Source organism: Mus pahari, chromosome 14 (assembly GCF_900095145.1).
Source record: "Mus pahari chromosome 14, PAHARI_EIJ_v1.1, whole genome shotgun sequence".
Classification (NCBI taxonomy): Eukaryota; Metazoa; Chordata; class Mammalia; order Rodentia; family Muridae; genus Mus; species Mus pahari.
The window spans coordinates 71276901-71292887 of NC_034603.1; the positions used below are offsets into that span (position 1 = coordinate 71276901).

Below are 15987 nucleotides of genomic sequence, written 5' to 3' on the forward strand. Positions count from 1 at the left end.
TGGCTGATGATGGGATGGATCCCCAGGTGGGGTAGTCTTTGGATAGTCCATCCTTTTGCCTTAGCGCCAAACTTTGTCTCTGTAACTTGTTTCATGGGCATTTTGTTCCCTATTCTCATTTAAAAAAAAAAAAAAAGCAGTTGCAACTATTTATAGGGACTGCTGCCTCATGCTTTTCCTTTTTTCTAAGTTTCCAAAGAACAAAAAGAAAAATGAATTCTTAAAATACACTAAAGCTCATTTTACCTTTCCATAACCACATACATCCACCAGACTTTTTCTTAGCTCTAAGATGTATTATGCTATTTTACCATCTTTGAAATCCCAGCATCAGCAATTATTTCCACCCGAGTTCAAGGTGGTTGTAATGGCAACCACTGTGAGAGGAAGGATGCTGCAGTTATGTGACAAATGATGGACAAATCCCCCTGACGTCATTCTTGGCCATATGCAGGAAAAAAAAAAAATGAACAGGGAAGAACACTCCTCAACCGCTTCACAGTAGGACACAGAACTCCATTCAGATGCTAAAGTGAATGAGAGATTCAGTCATTTATTTTTGCAGCGCTGGGGACGGAACCTAGGGCCTCACACAGTGCTCCATCATGGAACGGCACCCCTATATCTCATATGAAAAATTTAAAAACTTGATTTTTCTCTCAGGTTCTTAAAATGTCATTCTGTGGCTTCTAGCTCCTTTGTTTCTGTTTAGAAGAAGCCAGGTGGCCTCTGACTGGATGAGGTCACACTGAAAGGACAATCCACTTTACTCAGCTTACCTACTCAAAGTTAATTTTACCCAGAAACACTTTTACAAATACACCCAGGGTGTACAGTTAAACATCTGGGCAACTTATGACCCGGTCAAGATGACACATGAAACAGCTGTCACAGTTAAGAAACTTGGTCTGGTTTTCAAATAATTTTCCCCACCTAAGGTCCAAATCCAGCTTTTGAGGTTTTTTTTTTTTTTTTTTTTTTAGACTTACTTCTTTTATATTATGTGTATGAATATGTTGCTTGCATGTATTTAAGTGTATATGTGTGCCTAGTACCACAGAAGAACAGAAGAGGACATCAGAGTACTTGAAATTGGAGTTATGGATAACTATGAGCTGCTATATGAATACTGGGAATTGAACCTGGGTCCTCTGGAAGAACAGTAAGTGCTCTTAATCACTGAGCCATCTCTCCAGCCTCCTAGCTTTTGAGTTTTTAAACTCACAGTCAGTGTAAATATGATCTCTGGAGCTCCAAATAACATCCACATTCTTCCATGTCATTATAGGTGGGAATAATTGGTAATGCTATAATTTAAAAGATACACAACTGAGCTGATTCCAGGTGCTGAAGGTATTCTACTTCATGTGGAATTTGACACAGAAAATTCCTAAAGTCTATTCATGGACTTAACTTCCCCCCTTCCCCAAAGACAAACTGAGCTCAAGTGTCTGGAAACAATGCGGTCCAAAAGCACCACTTGAAAGTGTATTCAGTCTGTCTTTGAACATGTGTATAGTAGCATTTCAAATCATGCCAACACCATATAACCTCTAGGGCACAGGATCTCAAGCTTTGGTTCATGACCCCTATGGGAGGTCGATAACCCTTTCACATAGGTGTCACCTAAGACCATCAGAAAACACAGATATTACACTACAATTCATAACAGTAGCAAAATTATAGTTATGAAGTAGCAAAAATAATTTTGTGGTTGGGGGTTCATCACATTATGAGAGGCTACGTTAAAGGGTTACAGTGTTAGGAAGTGTACTGGCTGGTTTTATGTGTCAACTTGACACAAGCAGGAGTTATTACAGAGAAAGGAGCCTCCCTTGAGGAAATGCTTCCATGATATCCAGCTGTAAGGCATTTTCTTAGTTAGTGATCAAGGGTGGGAGGGCCCAGCCCATTGTGGGTGGTGCCATCCCTGGGCTGGTAGTCTTGGGTTCTATAAGAAAGCAGGCTGAGCAAGCCAAGGGAAGCAAGCCAGTAAGTAACATCCCTCCATGGCCTCTGCATCAGCTCCTGCTTCCTGACCTGCTTGAGTTCCAGTCCTGACATCCTTTGGTGATGAACAGCAGTTTGGAGGTGTAAGCTGAATAAACCCTTTCCTCCCCAGCTTGCTTCTTGGTCTTGGTGTTTTGTGCAGGAATAGAAACCCTGACTAAGACAGGAAAGTTGAGAGCCAATGCTCTAGGGAAATTCTGCACATAATTATTGATAGCAACTGTATTTTACCTGCAAGTTGTAGATCTATAGATCAAAATACAGATCACAGTAACAAGTGAACTCCATGTCTCTGGTCATCACTCTGCATGTAAGCCATACTAAAGTTTCAGTAAGTTAGTCTTATGTCCACATACCCTCCTTTGCTCCTCTTCAGCATCAGCAAAGAGTTTACGAATGTTAGCCTCCGATTCTCCCACATACTTGTTAAGGATTTCTGGCCCATTGACCACCTTGGGCTCTCTCGCATTCAGCATCTTGCCAATCTGTCGAGCCAAGAGAGTTTTACCACAACCAGGGGGTCCGTATAACAGGATGCCTTTAACATGTTTGCAACCTAAAAAGGAAGAAGAGACAGTCTTACCCCGGCTCACTGCAATCCTGGAAGACATCTGAAGGAAGGCCTGCCTTCTTCACATGCCCCGTAGCACAGACCACCCATGTCCAGTACACACAGTAATATCCAAGTGCTGTCAGTAGACAAGGATGAAACAATCAAACCTCTTAGGTGTTTTAAACAGAAGCCAGGCCTGTGTGCTGCTATACTTGAAGGGAGAAGGGAAGCTGCAAGTTACAGATGTTTGAAATCCTCTTTATCACTTAGAATGAACACCTTTACTCTGAAAGTGCCTCTTGGACCCAATATCTAACTAGGAATTATTACTTGCTTTATTTTCTCTTGAGATCAGGAGGAGTGTCTGCCTTGGAGAAATTCTAGTGGAAAATGCATCTATTACAATCCAGCAGGCTATGAGAACTACATCTTAGTTACAAGATAATACGTCAACGAATGGAAACACACTTGAAGAAGCAGCAAGTGTGCCTGGGCTGGCTGGCCAGCAACAGGAGAGTTCCATGGTCTAGATTGATGGCAACAATTTTACAAATACGGATAGACGTCTTCAGTGACAAATGTCACATGATAAGTGGGTATGACTTTTTAGGGTCACCCAGATGGAAATGAAGGTTCAAAAATAGTTTTCAATTACTTGCCACTAACAAGCCAAATTAGCAAGACTGCTGATCCGGGCTCCCTGGAGTGTCTCTGGGCTACTCTATAGGACAGTGTGTTCCATTTCTTAAGATGAAGAGGACCTGTGACTTTTCTTCACTCTTCTGGGGACACTGACCTTCACCAGGTCACTGCTATAGTCCATGGCTTCTGTTGAGTATGATCTTCTTTTACACTACACTGTCAGAGCACTCTTTGCAGTAACTAAGCACTAGACTTCAGTGTTACTCTCGTAACTACAGGTGAAGAAACTGGAAATGCAACACACAGGGTGCTGTTGTGAAAACGACTTGTCCTTATCTGAAATTCAAGTCTTAGAGATTCTTTCTGTAAGGGGGAAAGTACAATGGTACCATTGACAACAGGTGGAAGAAATCACAAGACACGACTACCTGCCAGAAGCAAGACTCTGAGGAGGAGGGAGAGCCTTTGGGTTGTCAGTGACATCCAAAGGTAACATCACTATGTCAAGAAAAGACACATTAAAAATTCTTGAAAACAATGAGATCTGTACTCCTGGTTAAGCTTGTAGGCAGAAAGAGAACTTCAGTGGAACTCATAAGGGCATCCTTTTTCATCACAGAGTAAAGCTCTGCCCAAGAACCATAGGCAGTATAATAATGTCTTTGACCTTTAGCCCAGCCCTCAAGCAGGTTTGTACTGCATTATGGGTAAGGCTGGCTCTTCTCCTGGAGGTTGGTTCCACCAATCACAGCCCATATCCAAGTCTTCAGGACGACCAGGCTTTGGAAACTTCCTCTTCAAGCCAGCAGTTACCATTTGACCATATGCAGCTGACTGAAGTGCAAGAAGCTGAGTGAGGAGATCAGTGGTTAACAGCACTGGCTTCCCCTCTAGAGGATCTGCGTTCAGTTGCCTGTGCCCTCATGGCAACTCACAACTATCTGTAACTCCAGTTCCAGGGGATTCAATGCCCTCTTCAGGCATGTACATGGTACACCCACCTACATACACGCAGGCAAAACCCTCATATGCATAAAATAAAGATAAATAAACATGAAGAGCAGGAGGAGGAAGAGGAGGAGGAGGAGGAGGGGGAGGAGCAGGAGGAGGAGAAGGAGCAAGAGCAGAGCAGCAAGGTTTGCAGAGGACCCAGAGTCAAGGCCCATCCTCATCTCAGCTAGACTCCCTCCAAGTTTGTCAATCTCCTCTTAATGAGACCCCTCCCCGGCTAGGCCATACTTTCTTGGAAAGGCTCTTCATGTCTTCTGTTATCCCTGCCCTGTGAGTCCTGAGCACAATATGGCCATAGAGCAGAGCTGGAGCAAATTACAGCAGTGTGCTGACTGACGGCGCCTCCTCCCCCACACTCTCCAATTCCAGATCAGCTCACACACGAGCGTGGGGCTTTGCTTTACTCTCATGCTCTCACACGCCTCTCCTTCTCGCCTTTGTTATCTCTTTTCTAATTCTCCTTATGAATTATTGAAATACTCAGTTCTCCTCAAGAGCTACCTCATGCCTCTGACTCTCGGAGATGACCTAGATTCCCACTCCACATATTTAAAAGAGAGATTATCTATCGGTTGTGACCTTCCGGCGGCTCTCGGCTTCACCAGCCACAGTGGCTGGCCGCCACATCCATTCCTAACCTCAACCATGGCTCTCAAAGGAGTCTCCCTTTCTCATCTCAGAGGGTTCTATTTCAGTCATTTGTTTATCTACCTTCTCTCTGAGGTGATGTGCTGTTTAAGGGGAAATACTGTTTTATTGATCTTGAATCACAACTGAACGAGCAGAATGTTTAGCCAATACATAGCATGCACTCAAAAATGAAGTGGGGGGTGGGGGTGGGGCAAACAGGTAAATTCTAGATTTCTTTTCTCCAAAATTCAGAGTCTGGGGGAGAAGAATCTATTTTTCAAAATTACTTGAACCCTTTAATTTATGGGTCTCACTACTGAACTAATTTAAATCTGTAAAAGATTTGTGTGTGTGTGTGTGTGTGTGTGTGCGCACACGTGCATGCTTGGCCTATTTGCAGGGTCTAAGCCTTTTCTGATTATCAAAACAAACTGCTCACGAATAGTAGAATCTGAACTTTGCAATTCTGCTTTTGTAAGTGGAAAATGCTTAGTTTAATGTAGTTTGAATTAAACTAACTCAGATCTTATAAATAGTTCACAAAATATTGCCATGAAAATTAAGAGAAAAAGCTGCCGTGTGCGCTTATGAGATGCATCATATGTTATCTTTGAAATGACAATACAGTTGGAGAAACATCAGCGGGGTGTCTTAGCAGCTTCGAGTCAGTATCAGGATGAGCATCCTTCCTAGCATATCAAAGAAATGCGCACTGACAAGATTCCACAACCCAGCCCCATAAAAGACTCGGTTGTGTGAATAAGTAGTGGAAGTGAGGCCTTGCTATTACTGTTATTACAGTCTTTCCTGGCTTATTAAATCAGCACTGGCCTCTAATTTTCAGTGAATCATAACTACTGATTCCATTCAGTACAAACCTGTATTAAGCTCCTGTTGGGATGAAGCACAGAGGGAGGTGTTAAGGACACAAGACGTGCAAAGAGCGGTTCCTACCTGCATGGAAAGCCGGAAGGCAGGCATCTAAACTACACCCTGACGGATCGGTGAAATGCAGGAAACGTCTTTGGCATCTACCCAAGAAAGACTGATTTTGCTGAGGTGATATTGGAAAAATGAGGCGTGGACCCAGGAACAAAGAGATCCTGAGTCTGCCCTAGAGGGATGCACAGGGGCTGTGCTTGGGCAGTGGGAAGGAAAATGATACCATGGAGAGAGACTAAGGGGGCCAGAGGCAGAGAGGGATAGAGCAATATGAGGGGAGAGTCACGGGGGTGCGGTGGGGATGGGGAAGATGTGAGGAGGACAGACACTTGGTACATGAGCAGATGTAACCAGCCACGTGGCAGAATGTAGATTAGTGGGTTATTAGCTATCCAACTATATGACCTGGGTATCTATAAGTATATTTTGAGTCTGAGTCGTTATTCCAGGAGCTTGGGGCCAGGAGGAAAACAGCTCATTACAGGCAGGATATTGGAGACAACTTGTCAGGATGGATCTCCTTTTGAAACTAGTTAAGGAATTGGGGAAGAATTCTGAGGCCACATCTCCTGGAGTCTGTTAACTGAGGGAATCAGGAGTGTGCCAAGCCATCAAAACTAAGGGATTAGAAAGGGGTTCTGGGCATCATAGAAAGGTTTTGGGAAAAAGCAAAACAAAAGAAATGGGAAGAATGTGAGGAAGGAAGAAGTGAGCCTGAGCAGACGGGTACCACCGTAAGCTGGCTCGGCATGAGACTCGGGTCATCCTGCACTAGCCTCTCTGTTGTATACAGCTATGTAAGTGACAAGGATGTTAGGCAAGGTGGCCATTCTTAGTTCCTTAAACACAAATTTCGCCTAAACTGACATAAGAGCCCCAAGCTTTCATGTCCTAGGCATGCCTCCTTTTTCCCAACACAATCTGCATCTTAAAGATTACCATCTTGGAGTAAATAACAGCACCACATCCATTTAAAGTCAATGTATTTTATAACTCTGTCCTATTACCTAACTTCCCAACCAAAAGTGTGAGAGATAAGCCAGGTGTGGTGTCACACTCTTTTAATCCCAGCACTTGGGAAGCAGAGGCAGGGGGAGGAGCTCTGTGAGTTCAAAGCCATCCTGGGAGAGAGAGAGAGAGAGAGAGAGAGAGAGAGAGAGAGAGAGAGACCGACCCTGTCCCTGTCTCAAAATACCAGCAAAACATCATAAGATGAGAAAAATCTATGCTTCCAGCACCAGCAGGCTCTGTCTTTAGAGTCAGAGGGCTAAGATCATAACCATGGGGATCAAGGGGAACCTGGGTAAATGACTGAAGTGATGTGTAATTCCTAAGGACTGGACTTTGGTCTGCAAGAGAGAGTAGTGATCTCGAGCAGAACACAAAGCTGTCAAAGAGAAAAAGAAAGAAGAAAGAAAACAAAAAGCAAATCCATGCTTAATTTCAGCTTTTTTTTCATCTCCATCAACTTTGAGGCTTTAACTTTTGTCTCCAAGCGATTCCCATTTTTCTCCTTATTCTCTAACTTAGGAAAGTAGGCTCCTACATTTATAGCTTAGTTACGTTTATTGTATGTGCATATACATCTGGGGAAGATCCAGGCCAGGGCCTGTACACTACCCAGCTCCATCTCTAGGCCTGGTTACGTTGACTATAGGAGTAAATGGAGCTCGGGTACTGTGTCAGGTCCCTCACTCAGCAGATAGCACACACCACAGAAGATAGGGAAAACCTCTTCTGAGAGCTTCTGTGTTGTCAGTGAAATAAAGATGCTAGGTGGAGACAGAAGGCTGGAGGAAGCTGTGTTAGGAGCTTGAGAGAACAGAAAAGAGCTAGTCATCTTAGAGACCAGGAGAGGACATTGCCCGAGCCAGGGAACCACAGGAACAAGCCACCCAGGGACCACCTGAGGCACAGAGCCTAGATTCAAAGTGAGATCCCAACACCACAAGTGTAGGTTTTTTCTAAGTCAAACTTAGCAGCCAGATGCTGGCATAGGCTCGCAGGCTGAGGAACATCTGAGACTTTGACTAAGGAGTGAGGCTTTTGGAGAGAGAGAGAGAGAGAGAGAGAGAGAGAGAGAGAGAGAGAGAGAGAGAGAGAGAGAGNGAGAGAGAGAGAGAGAGAGAGAGAGAGAGAGAGAGAGAGAGAGAGAGAGAGAGAGTGATTCTGTTAAATCGTGCTACATAAGCTTCATAAAGAGGGAGAGGGCAGCTAATGCCGGGGAAGAACTGAGGCTCCACTGGAATCTAACTTACTAGAGTTGGGAAGGGGTATGTGCATGCACGTGTGAGTGCGTGTGTGCGTGTGTGTGTGTGTGTGTGTGTGTGTGTGCTACAAGAAAAGAGAAGACAAAGTTAAAAAGAAGATGTCAGGAAGCTCAAATCTGAGGTCCTCTAAAATGGTTGCTGGTAATGCAGTCTTGGTTATAATCAACAAGTGTGTGTTTGAGATAGACCAAGAGAGAAGCTCAGTGGATAAAACCATGTAACAAGGATGGTGACATTGCCATCAACACTCAGATAACTAAACCACAGTGGAGACCACACTTAGGGGCAAGTGATGTACTCAGCGTTTGCTGGTCTCTCCTGCTTGCTCCTCTCCAGCATGGCCACCTTCACACTTATTTTGTTATCCAAACTGTAGACGATGTACTAACCTTCACTGACACACATGCACGAGCTATTACGAAGATACAAATTATGCAAGATACCAAATAAACAGCTTGTCTTAGGGATTTTATGGTGTTTAAAGGGACACCACGAAGTGACACACTTACTCCAACAAGGCCACACCTCCCAATAGTGCCATTCCTTCCGAACCGCTGGGGGCCATTTTCATTCAAACCACCACACAGCGAACCATCACTTGCTGCTTTAGTAAGGATTTGAGTGATGAGACACTGAGAGACTGTCTAAAAAGAACCTAAACTGAGTGGTACCCATTCCAGATCCCTTAAAATAAAGCATTTCTAGACATCTCCTGGAGTCTGCAGCACAAAGCTGCATCTTAATGACATTTCTCAAAAGATATTTGTCAAGGAGACTGACAGTATGGTTTGTTTAGGTGAAAGAAAGGCTTGATGGTTGACTGAACTAAATAGGAAATAAATCAAGATTTCTAGAGAACATTAAAAATTATTATGCAAGCCGGGCGTGGTGGCACACGCCTTTAATCCCAGCACTCGGGAGGCAGAGGCAGGTGGATTTCTGAGTTCGAGGCCAGCCTGGTCTACAAAGTGAGTTCCAGGACAGCCAAGGCTATACAGAGAAACCCTGTCTCGAAAAAAAGAAAAAAAAAGAAAAAGAAAAAGAAAAAAGAAAAGAAAAGAAAAATTATTATGCACGGATTTTTCTAGTCAGTTCTGAGACTCGGACTTCTCAATCTACAAAACCAAGCCAAACATGTTTTAAAAGAAGTGAGGACCAGGTGTGGTGGTGCACACCACAGGCGCTCAGAGGGCAGAGGCAGGAAGATGGCAAGTACCAGAGCAGGTTGGTGTGAGTTCAGGGAATAACAATGTTCACCTGCAAGGCTGATGACTTGAGTTGGACCCACATTGTAGGAGAGAACCAGCTCCTGTAAGTTATCCTCTGACCTCCACATGTGTGCTACGGCACGTGCACATGCACATACATGAACATACATGCACACAGAATAAATGTTGTAGTAGTAGTAGTAATAATGATAATAATAATAAATATTAATAGAGTTCTAGGCTGTCCTGGGCCATGTAGTGATACTAAGACTCAAAACAATAACCACACCTACAAAACAAAACAACTTCCCATAAACAAGAGCCCCCTCCCCCAAAACTGGGGAGAAACGCTCTAATTGTGTTGTTTAAGGTTTTTGCTTGTTTGTTTTAAATTTTGTCAGCTCAAGATTTCTTTAAAAAAAAAAAAAAAAGACATGTGTGCCTTCTATCCCAGGACCCAGGAGGCAAAGACAGGTGGATCTTTAGGAGTTCAAAGCCAGCTTGGTCTATATTGTAAGTTCTAGGACAGCCATGATGGCACAGTAAGACCTTGTCTCAAAAGTAAATAAATATAAAATATGACCATTGTTTCATAAAGGAAAACACATTTAATAACAAAAGGAACAATAGAAGTAGTCTTAGAATAATGGGCATTCTTTTGTGCTAAATATATTGTTTAAAAGTAGCAGTTTGAAAAAAGTGGGGGTTCTAAAAAAGTGGGGGTTCTAGAGAGGAAAGAGAAGGGAAAAGTCATGTAATTATAATCTCAAAAATAAAGGAAAAATTGAAAAAAAAAAAAGAGAAAGTGCTAAGAAGGACAGCTGGCACTGGCCTTCGGCTTCCACACACATGTGCACATATGCCCACATCCACAAGTGTGCACACAGCAGCAATGCTGGCATCTGCTTGTCCACATTAAGATCCCGGTCTTCCTTAGCAGGTGGGACTCACAACAGTAGGCTGAAGCTCAGTGTGATGATCAAGCCTGACAGAAAGCTCCGCCGATACCCAGTGACGACGCCTGTGTATCTGCTGCTGAGCAACCTTAGCTCGTTTTTATCATCTGGCTATGGACGAATTGTGAGGCAGAACCAGACCTTCAGCTGCCACTTAAGGATTAAATCGCATTACATGCGACCGCAACTGTAAAGCTCAAAATAAATGGCTACTTTGCTTCAGTTGATTACTTCTAGAGTGACGAGGTGTCCGTGTTGGGCCTTCAAACCTTCTCTAGTGCTACTGTGGCCTTGGAATGCCGAGAATGTCAGTGTCTGTTCCACTGGTGGAGCTCAAGCCCCCAAGTGAGCACAGCAGTGCCTACGCCACATCATAACTTCTCAGCTAGCGGTTTAGTGAGGTCAGGATGTCCCACAGTGCTAGCTGATCTTCCAGATGGACTGTCAGGATCGATTCTTTCGCATCTCTGCGCCTCGAGCAGAGACCAGTTTGCCAATTCTCAAGTTTTCTAAGCCCACGTAGAGTCAACACGTAGCTCCCTCTGTAAAAGCCAGGCCAGCACGAAGATCAACACCACTTGTACGTCCCCTTTTTGCTCCCATTTATCTGAAGTAGGTTTCTGTTCCATGGCCTTCGTTTCCCCAACTGCAGCCCTCTTAAAGTCTGAAAGAAAGCTGACACTGGGTCTTAGGGGAACATTCTGTTCTGCGTGCACTCAGATGACAGTACCTCGTTCTGCTGGGAAGCACAAGAGCAATTTCTCAGTATTTGCCCCAAAGTAGATAACTTTGGGGGAACCAGCAATGCATTATTTCCCCCCTCTTAACTATGAGTCTCTTAGCTGAATCAACAATCCTTCCACAACATATAAAACCAGGACACCCAGAGACACAGCCATGCACATGACCTGTAAAATTTCTGATGGTGCACACATCAAGAGATGTTAAGGTGGATATTACACAGAGATCTAAAAGTCTGCACAGAACAGGCCTTTACCACAGTGACAGGCATCACCAGCCCCACTGGTGAAAGTAGTGCACAAAATTATTTATAGGGTATCTAATAAATTTGTTATCATTTTCTTAAAATAGCATTATAAAAGTTACATAGCCTTAGTTCTGCAACCCAAGGGATAAACAGAAACACTTGCTGTTTATAATCTTTGAAAATACTGTCCAACATGAGATACCTTGTGTTTGCCAAGCTTTTCTTTCTCAATGTGAGTTAAACAACTGTTGTTGTTGTTGTTGATTTTTTTTTTTCCTAGATGTCACCAGAGGCCAACTGCATCAAGAAAAACTGTCAGCAAAATTGCATATATTCAAAGGGGGAAACTCATTGTCAAGATGTCAATAAGTTAGAACCGATCTCTATCAAATTAGCATTGGGCTAGGAGTGCCTAAGTCATTTCAGGGGTGGGGGCAGGAGAGGTATGATCAGTGATACTTAAAAGGGGAATCCCAGTGGCTTCCAGCTCAGACACAGACAACACTGCCTGCCAAGGATGAGTCTCTCCAGGTCAGTGCAAGTCGGGACATCGTCACAGGTCTCGCACGCTTCTCTAAGCAGTTGTGCAAACCAGGTCTGAATGCCTAACACTGAAGAGTGCATGGACTTGTACACGCAATAGCTGGTACGGTTCTAGCTACTGCTAGTATTTGATCTCTCTAGGTTTTCATAATTTCAGCCTGCATTTCTGAAAAGTATTAACTGAAACTAACAAGTACTAGTTCTGCTTAGATCCCTCTTTTCAGAGTACAGAATGCTTATGTTAGGACACAGGCTTTTTTTTTTTTTTTTTAAATTTAAGATTTACTTATTTATACTGTTCATTTTGAGACAGGGTCTATCTATAGTCCTGGTGGTTCTGGAATGCCTCACAGAGACCAGGATGGCCTCGAACTCACAGAGCTCCACCTCCCCAGCGCTGAGATTAAAGGTGCGTGCCACCACAGCAAGCGAGATTCAATTGTGTGTGTGTGTTATTCCTGTGTATGTGAGAGCAGGGCTGGTGGAGGGGAGGAGAGGGCTTTAGATCCAGGGAGTGGGAGTTACAGGCCATTGTGAGCTGCAGGGTAAGAGTGCTGGGGACCGAACCCAGGCCCACGCCTTAGACTGACCACTCCAGCACCACTTTGCTTTTTTTCTAGCCACGCAGGAAGGGCTTGGAGCATGGCTTCCATCAACTTTGAGCGTGGAAGGTGGGTCACCCGCTACACTCCATACTTTCTAAACCCTTGAGGAGACGTTCGAGACGAAGCCCACTCGGGTGCGGACCCCAGTCTCTTGACATCCTTTGGTTTAGGCAAGGAATGCAGTGTAGTGAGCTCCAGGGCGAGTATCTGAAAACGACCCATGTCTGAGCACGGAGCAGCTGTGCTAGCTGTCTGCCACCTGACTGGTCGATATCCAAATTAGTCAACTGAAATTCATATAGATCTTCTCATCAGATAGCCCAGAACGAGAGATGGGACGTGTGGAGCAACACTCCCAACTAATCTTCGCTGACACCCCCACCCTTCTACACTCCCTCCTAGGGTGTTGCCTGGTATTTCACGAATTCTTGATGACGGAGATCATGCTGCTTCTGTAGCAGGTCCTGCCTTGCTGTCACCTGGCATCCTGTGCTTTCGGGTTCCAGCAGCCGCGGGTTGGCCCTTCTGCTTCAGCCGAAATACACTGCTCTGCAGACAATGCATGGCTTTCTTCCCTTCGCAGGGAACCTCTAGTCTAGTTTATGTTCTTCTGTTCCTCAGAAATCACAGCCGTAAGCCAGGCATGGTGGTACCTGTCTGTAACTCTAGCACTTGGGGGACTGAAGACTGAAGTGAGTTCAAGGCCAACCTGGGCTTAACAAGTGTATTTAAGGCTAGCCTAGGCTATCAAAAAAAAAAAATCCCTTAATTAAGACTATCTGACTTTGGCCATGTCTTTTGGTTTAATTCTTCAATAATTACAGTAGCAACTCTCAAAACAATGTATCAAGGTCCTACAGGGTTTATTTAAATGCCTATTTCTGGGCATCACTCCAAGAAACGGAAACTCATGACGTCTGGAGGGGACCTGGGGTAGGTGAGTATTTAACATGTGCCCCTACATGTCTCTAAAAGCGAGCCAGAGGACAACTGAGAATGGACCCAGTTACCTAAGCATCCTTGAGGTTTTATTTCACTGAGTGTCTATGTTCTGTGGCCCCAACTAAATCACAAACTGGTAAGAATACATTTCTTGTCCTTGGACAGTTGTAGGTGATTGAGCAAGTCTAAGGAGACCAAATGATCAGGTGTAAATTCAATAGGAGTGAAGGCAGACCGAGGTTGTCTCAAAGTTAAGATAGTCTCAGCTTGCACTGGAAGACTGATGTTTTCACTAAAGGATGGTGCTTATGGCTAACAGACCCACAATCGCAGTACTCCACTGAACCCTGGGTACCCAGTTTAAAGTAACTATGAACAGACACTTTTTAAAAAGTTCAGATATGTGGGATAAAGGGCTAAAATGAGACTCCAGAAGGCTGCGGAACCAACCCACCTGGAAAATGAGCCTTGGAGAAACAATGGCTCCAAGGAGAGCTGAGGTCAGTAGAATTGCTTTCTTCACAGACTTCAAGAAGTTTCATGAGGAAAAAGGAGGCATGTTCTCCTCTGTGGTATCAAGGAAACCAGAGCTGATCACAGACATGTCTCACCCTAACCTAGGAACTGTCACCTGGAGAGGCAGAAGTCACTCAGGAAAATCGGAGACGATTCTAACCCAAGGCAGGTGTGTAGTCTAGCTGAGCTTGGGGACCCGGTGCAGTGTGGAGGTCACTCAAAGCTGACAGTCTGTGATGGGGCTAGCTAGTGCCATAGGGATCTGAAGTGTTCCAGGACCACGTCCTAGTGACCAAAGACTCAGCGCAAGCAACCTGATGGAGGAAGAGTTGTTTTGGGTCTCAGTGGGTGCTTGCTTTTGTCACTCTCTACCTTGTTTTGGAGATTTATTTATTTTATGTGTATGAATGTGTTTGTCTACATGTATGTATGAGCACTCTCCGTGTGCCTGGGACCTGAAGAGTTCAGAAGAGGGTGTCAGACTCTCCTGGAACTGAATTACAGCTATAAGCTGCCATACTGGTACCGAACTGGACTGGGACTGAACCCAGGTCCTCTCTGAGACCAGCAAGCTTCCTTAACCACTGAGCCATCTCTCTAGCTCACTACCTTATCTTTTGGGACAGGGTCTCTCTCTGAATCTGTAACTTACTGATGTATGTGGCTATAGTGACTAGATACTGAACCCCAGTTACCGACCTGTCTTTAACCCTTACCCCTAGCAGTGGGGTTACAGAGACTGCACCCAGCTTTTGCACAAGGGTTGGGGACTCAACTGAAGTTCCCATGCTTGTTTGGCAAACACTTGACCAAATGAATCATCTCCCTGACCCCTATTTTAAGTATTTTCTAAGTCAATTCAGATGGAACTGTTAAACTTCACCTGTTTGACCTGCACTCTGATTGGTCACTGGGTGGTAAAGGGGGTGGAAAAGGTGCATGTGTTTTTCATTAGATAAATTCACATCAAAGCACTGTTCTGTATGCATACTGCATTAGTAGTGTCGGAGTAAAGCACAAACAGGTCCTCAACGCTGAGCCGTACCCATTTTAAATACAAAAGGCAGTAGAGTGACAGGCTTGGAGATGTCCGTCTGTTAAATTAGGAAGGGTTATTTTCTGGGAACAACCACTATTAACTGACTTAAGCTAATGCAGCTTTGCACTTCCACAATGAATGGAGGGAGAAGGGAGAAGACAGACAAGGAGACAAGCTAGGACCTTCACATCCAGAGACACTTTCAAATAATAACCTGTTTCTATGGACATGATTTGCTGTGGTAACATGCCTGTGTTTATCAGCCCTTATTTCACAACACAAAGCTTTTAGATGTTTACAGATGATAATGTATGGTAAGAGTGGGACTAGCAAGCTCGACAGATAGCAAATTTGTTTTGTGAAAATTAATAGAAAAGAAACATCTGGGATGTGGCATTGTTAAACCACCTCTGAGCTGTGTTATCAATACTTACTAGGTTGTTAAGAAGTAGAGATGCATTCAGATACGTCCACATTTACACTGTGATTATAACCACTGATAGGTGGTGCCTTTCTTTTGGCTGTAGTATAGGAATGTGATATTAAACAATTAAATGGAAACATTGTTTATATAGATATTATGATAGTACAAATCTGATACTGAAGTGTGTAAAAAGTTTCCACTCTAATGCCATGTGCCTTGTTTTAAATTTGGCATTGAGTGAACAGCATCTGTAGCTGCTGATCTGCCAGTATGTATCTCCGAAGGCTTAACCGCATTTTGATTTTAAGGCGCCAGTACAGTGGTTCTCAGCCTGTGGGTCACAAGCCCTTTGGGGATCACATGTCAGATATATTACAATTCTTAACAGTAGCAAAATTACAGTTACGAAGGAGCAATGAAATAGTTTTGTGGTTAGGGGGTCACCATAGCATGAGGAACTGTATTACAGGTTCACAGCATTAGGAAGGTTTAGAACCACCGCTCTAGTACATAATCAAGAACTGTGCTAAGGGACACAAGATAGTCTGTGTTAGAAGTAATTCTATATTAAGAATCAAAGATACAACTATAGGAAACAAACTTTTAAAATGCTGCGAGAAGCCAGAGGGAAAGAACTACTCCTATGTGGGACACGTCTGTGTGGTAATTCTTCCGAAGAGAGCCAAGCTGTCCTTGGAATGAGCACAC

At 44.0% G+C, this 15987-nt stretch overlaps 1 protein-coding gene across 1 annotated transcript in view; it reads right to left on the minus strand.

Moving 5' to 3' along the window:
• Positions 1-15987, minus strand: part of Nsf (N-ethylmaleimide sensitive factor, vesicle fusing ATPase) — a 131149-nt gene that overhangs the window by 57326 nt on the left and 57836 nt on the right. The window contains exon 9 of the mRNA XM_021211820.1: positions 2367-2566. Coding sequence (XP_021067479.1) covers positions 2367-2566 — 200 coding nt within the window. The remainder of the gene's footprint in view (positions 1-2366; positions 2567-15987) is intronic.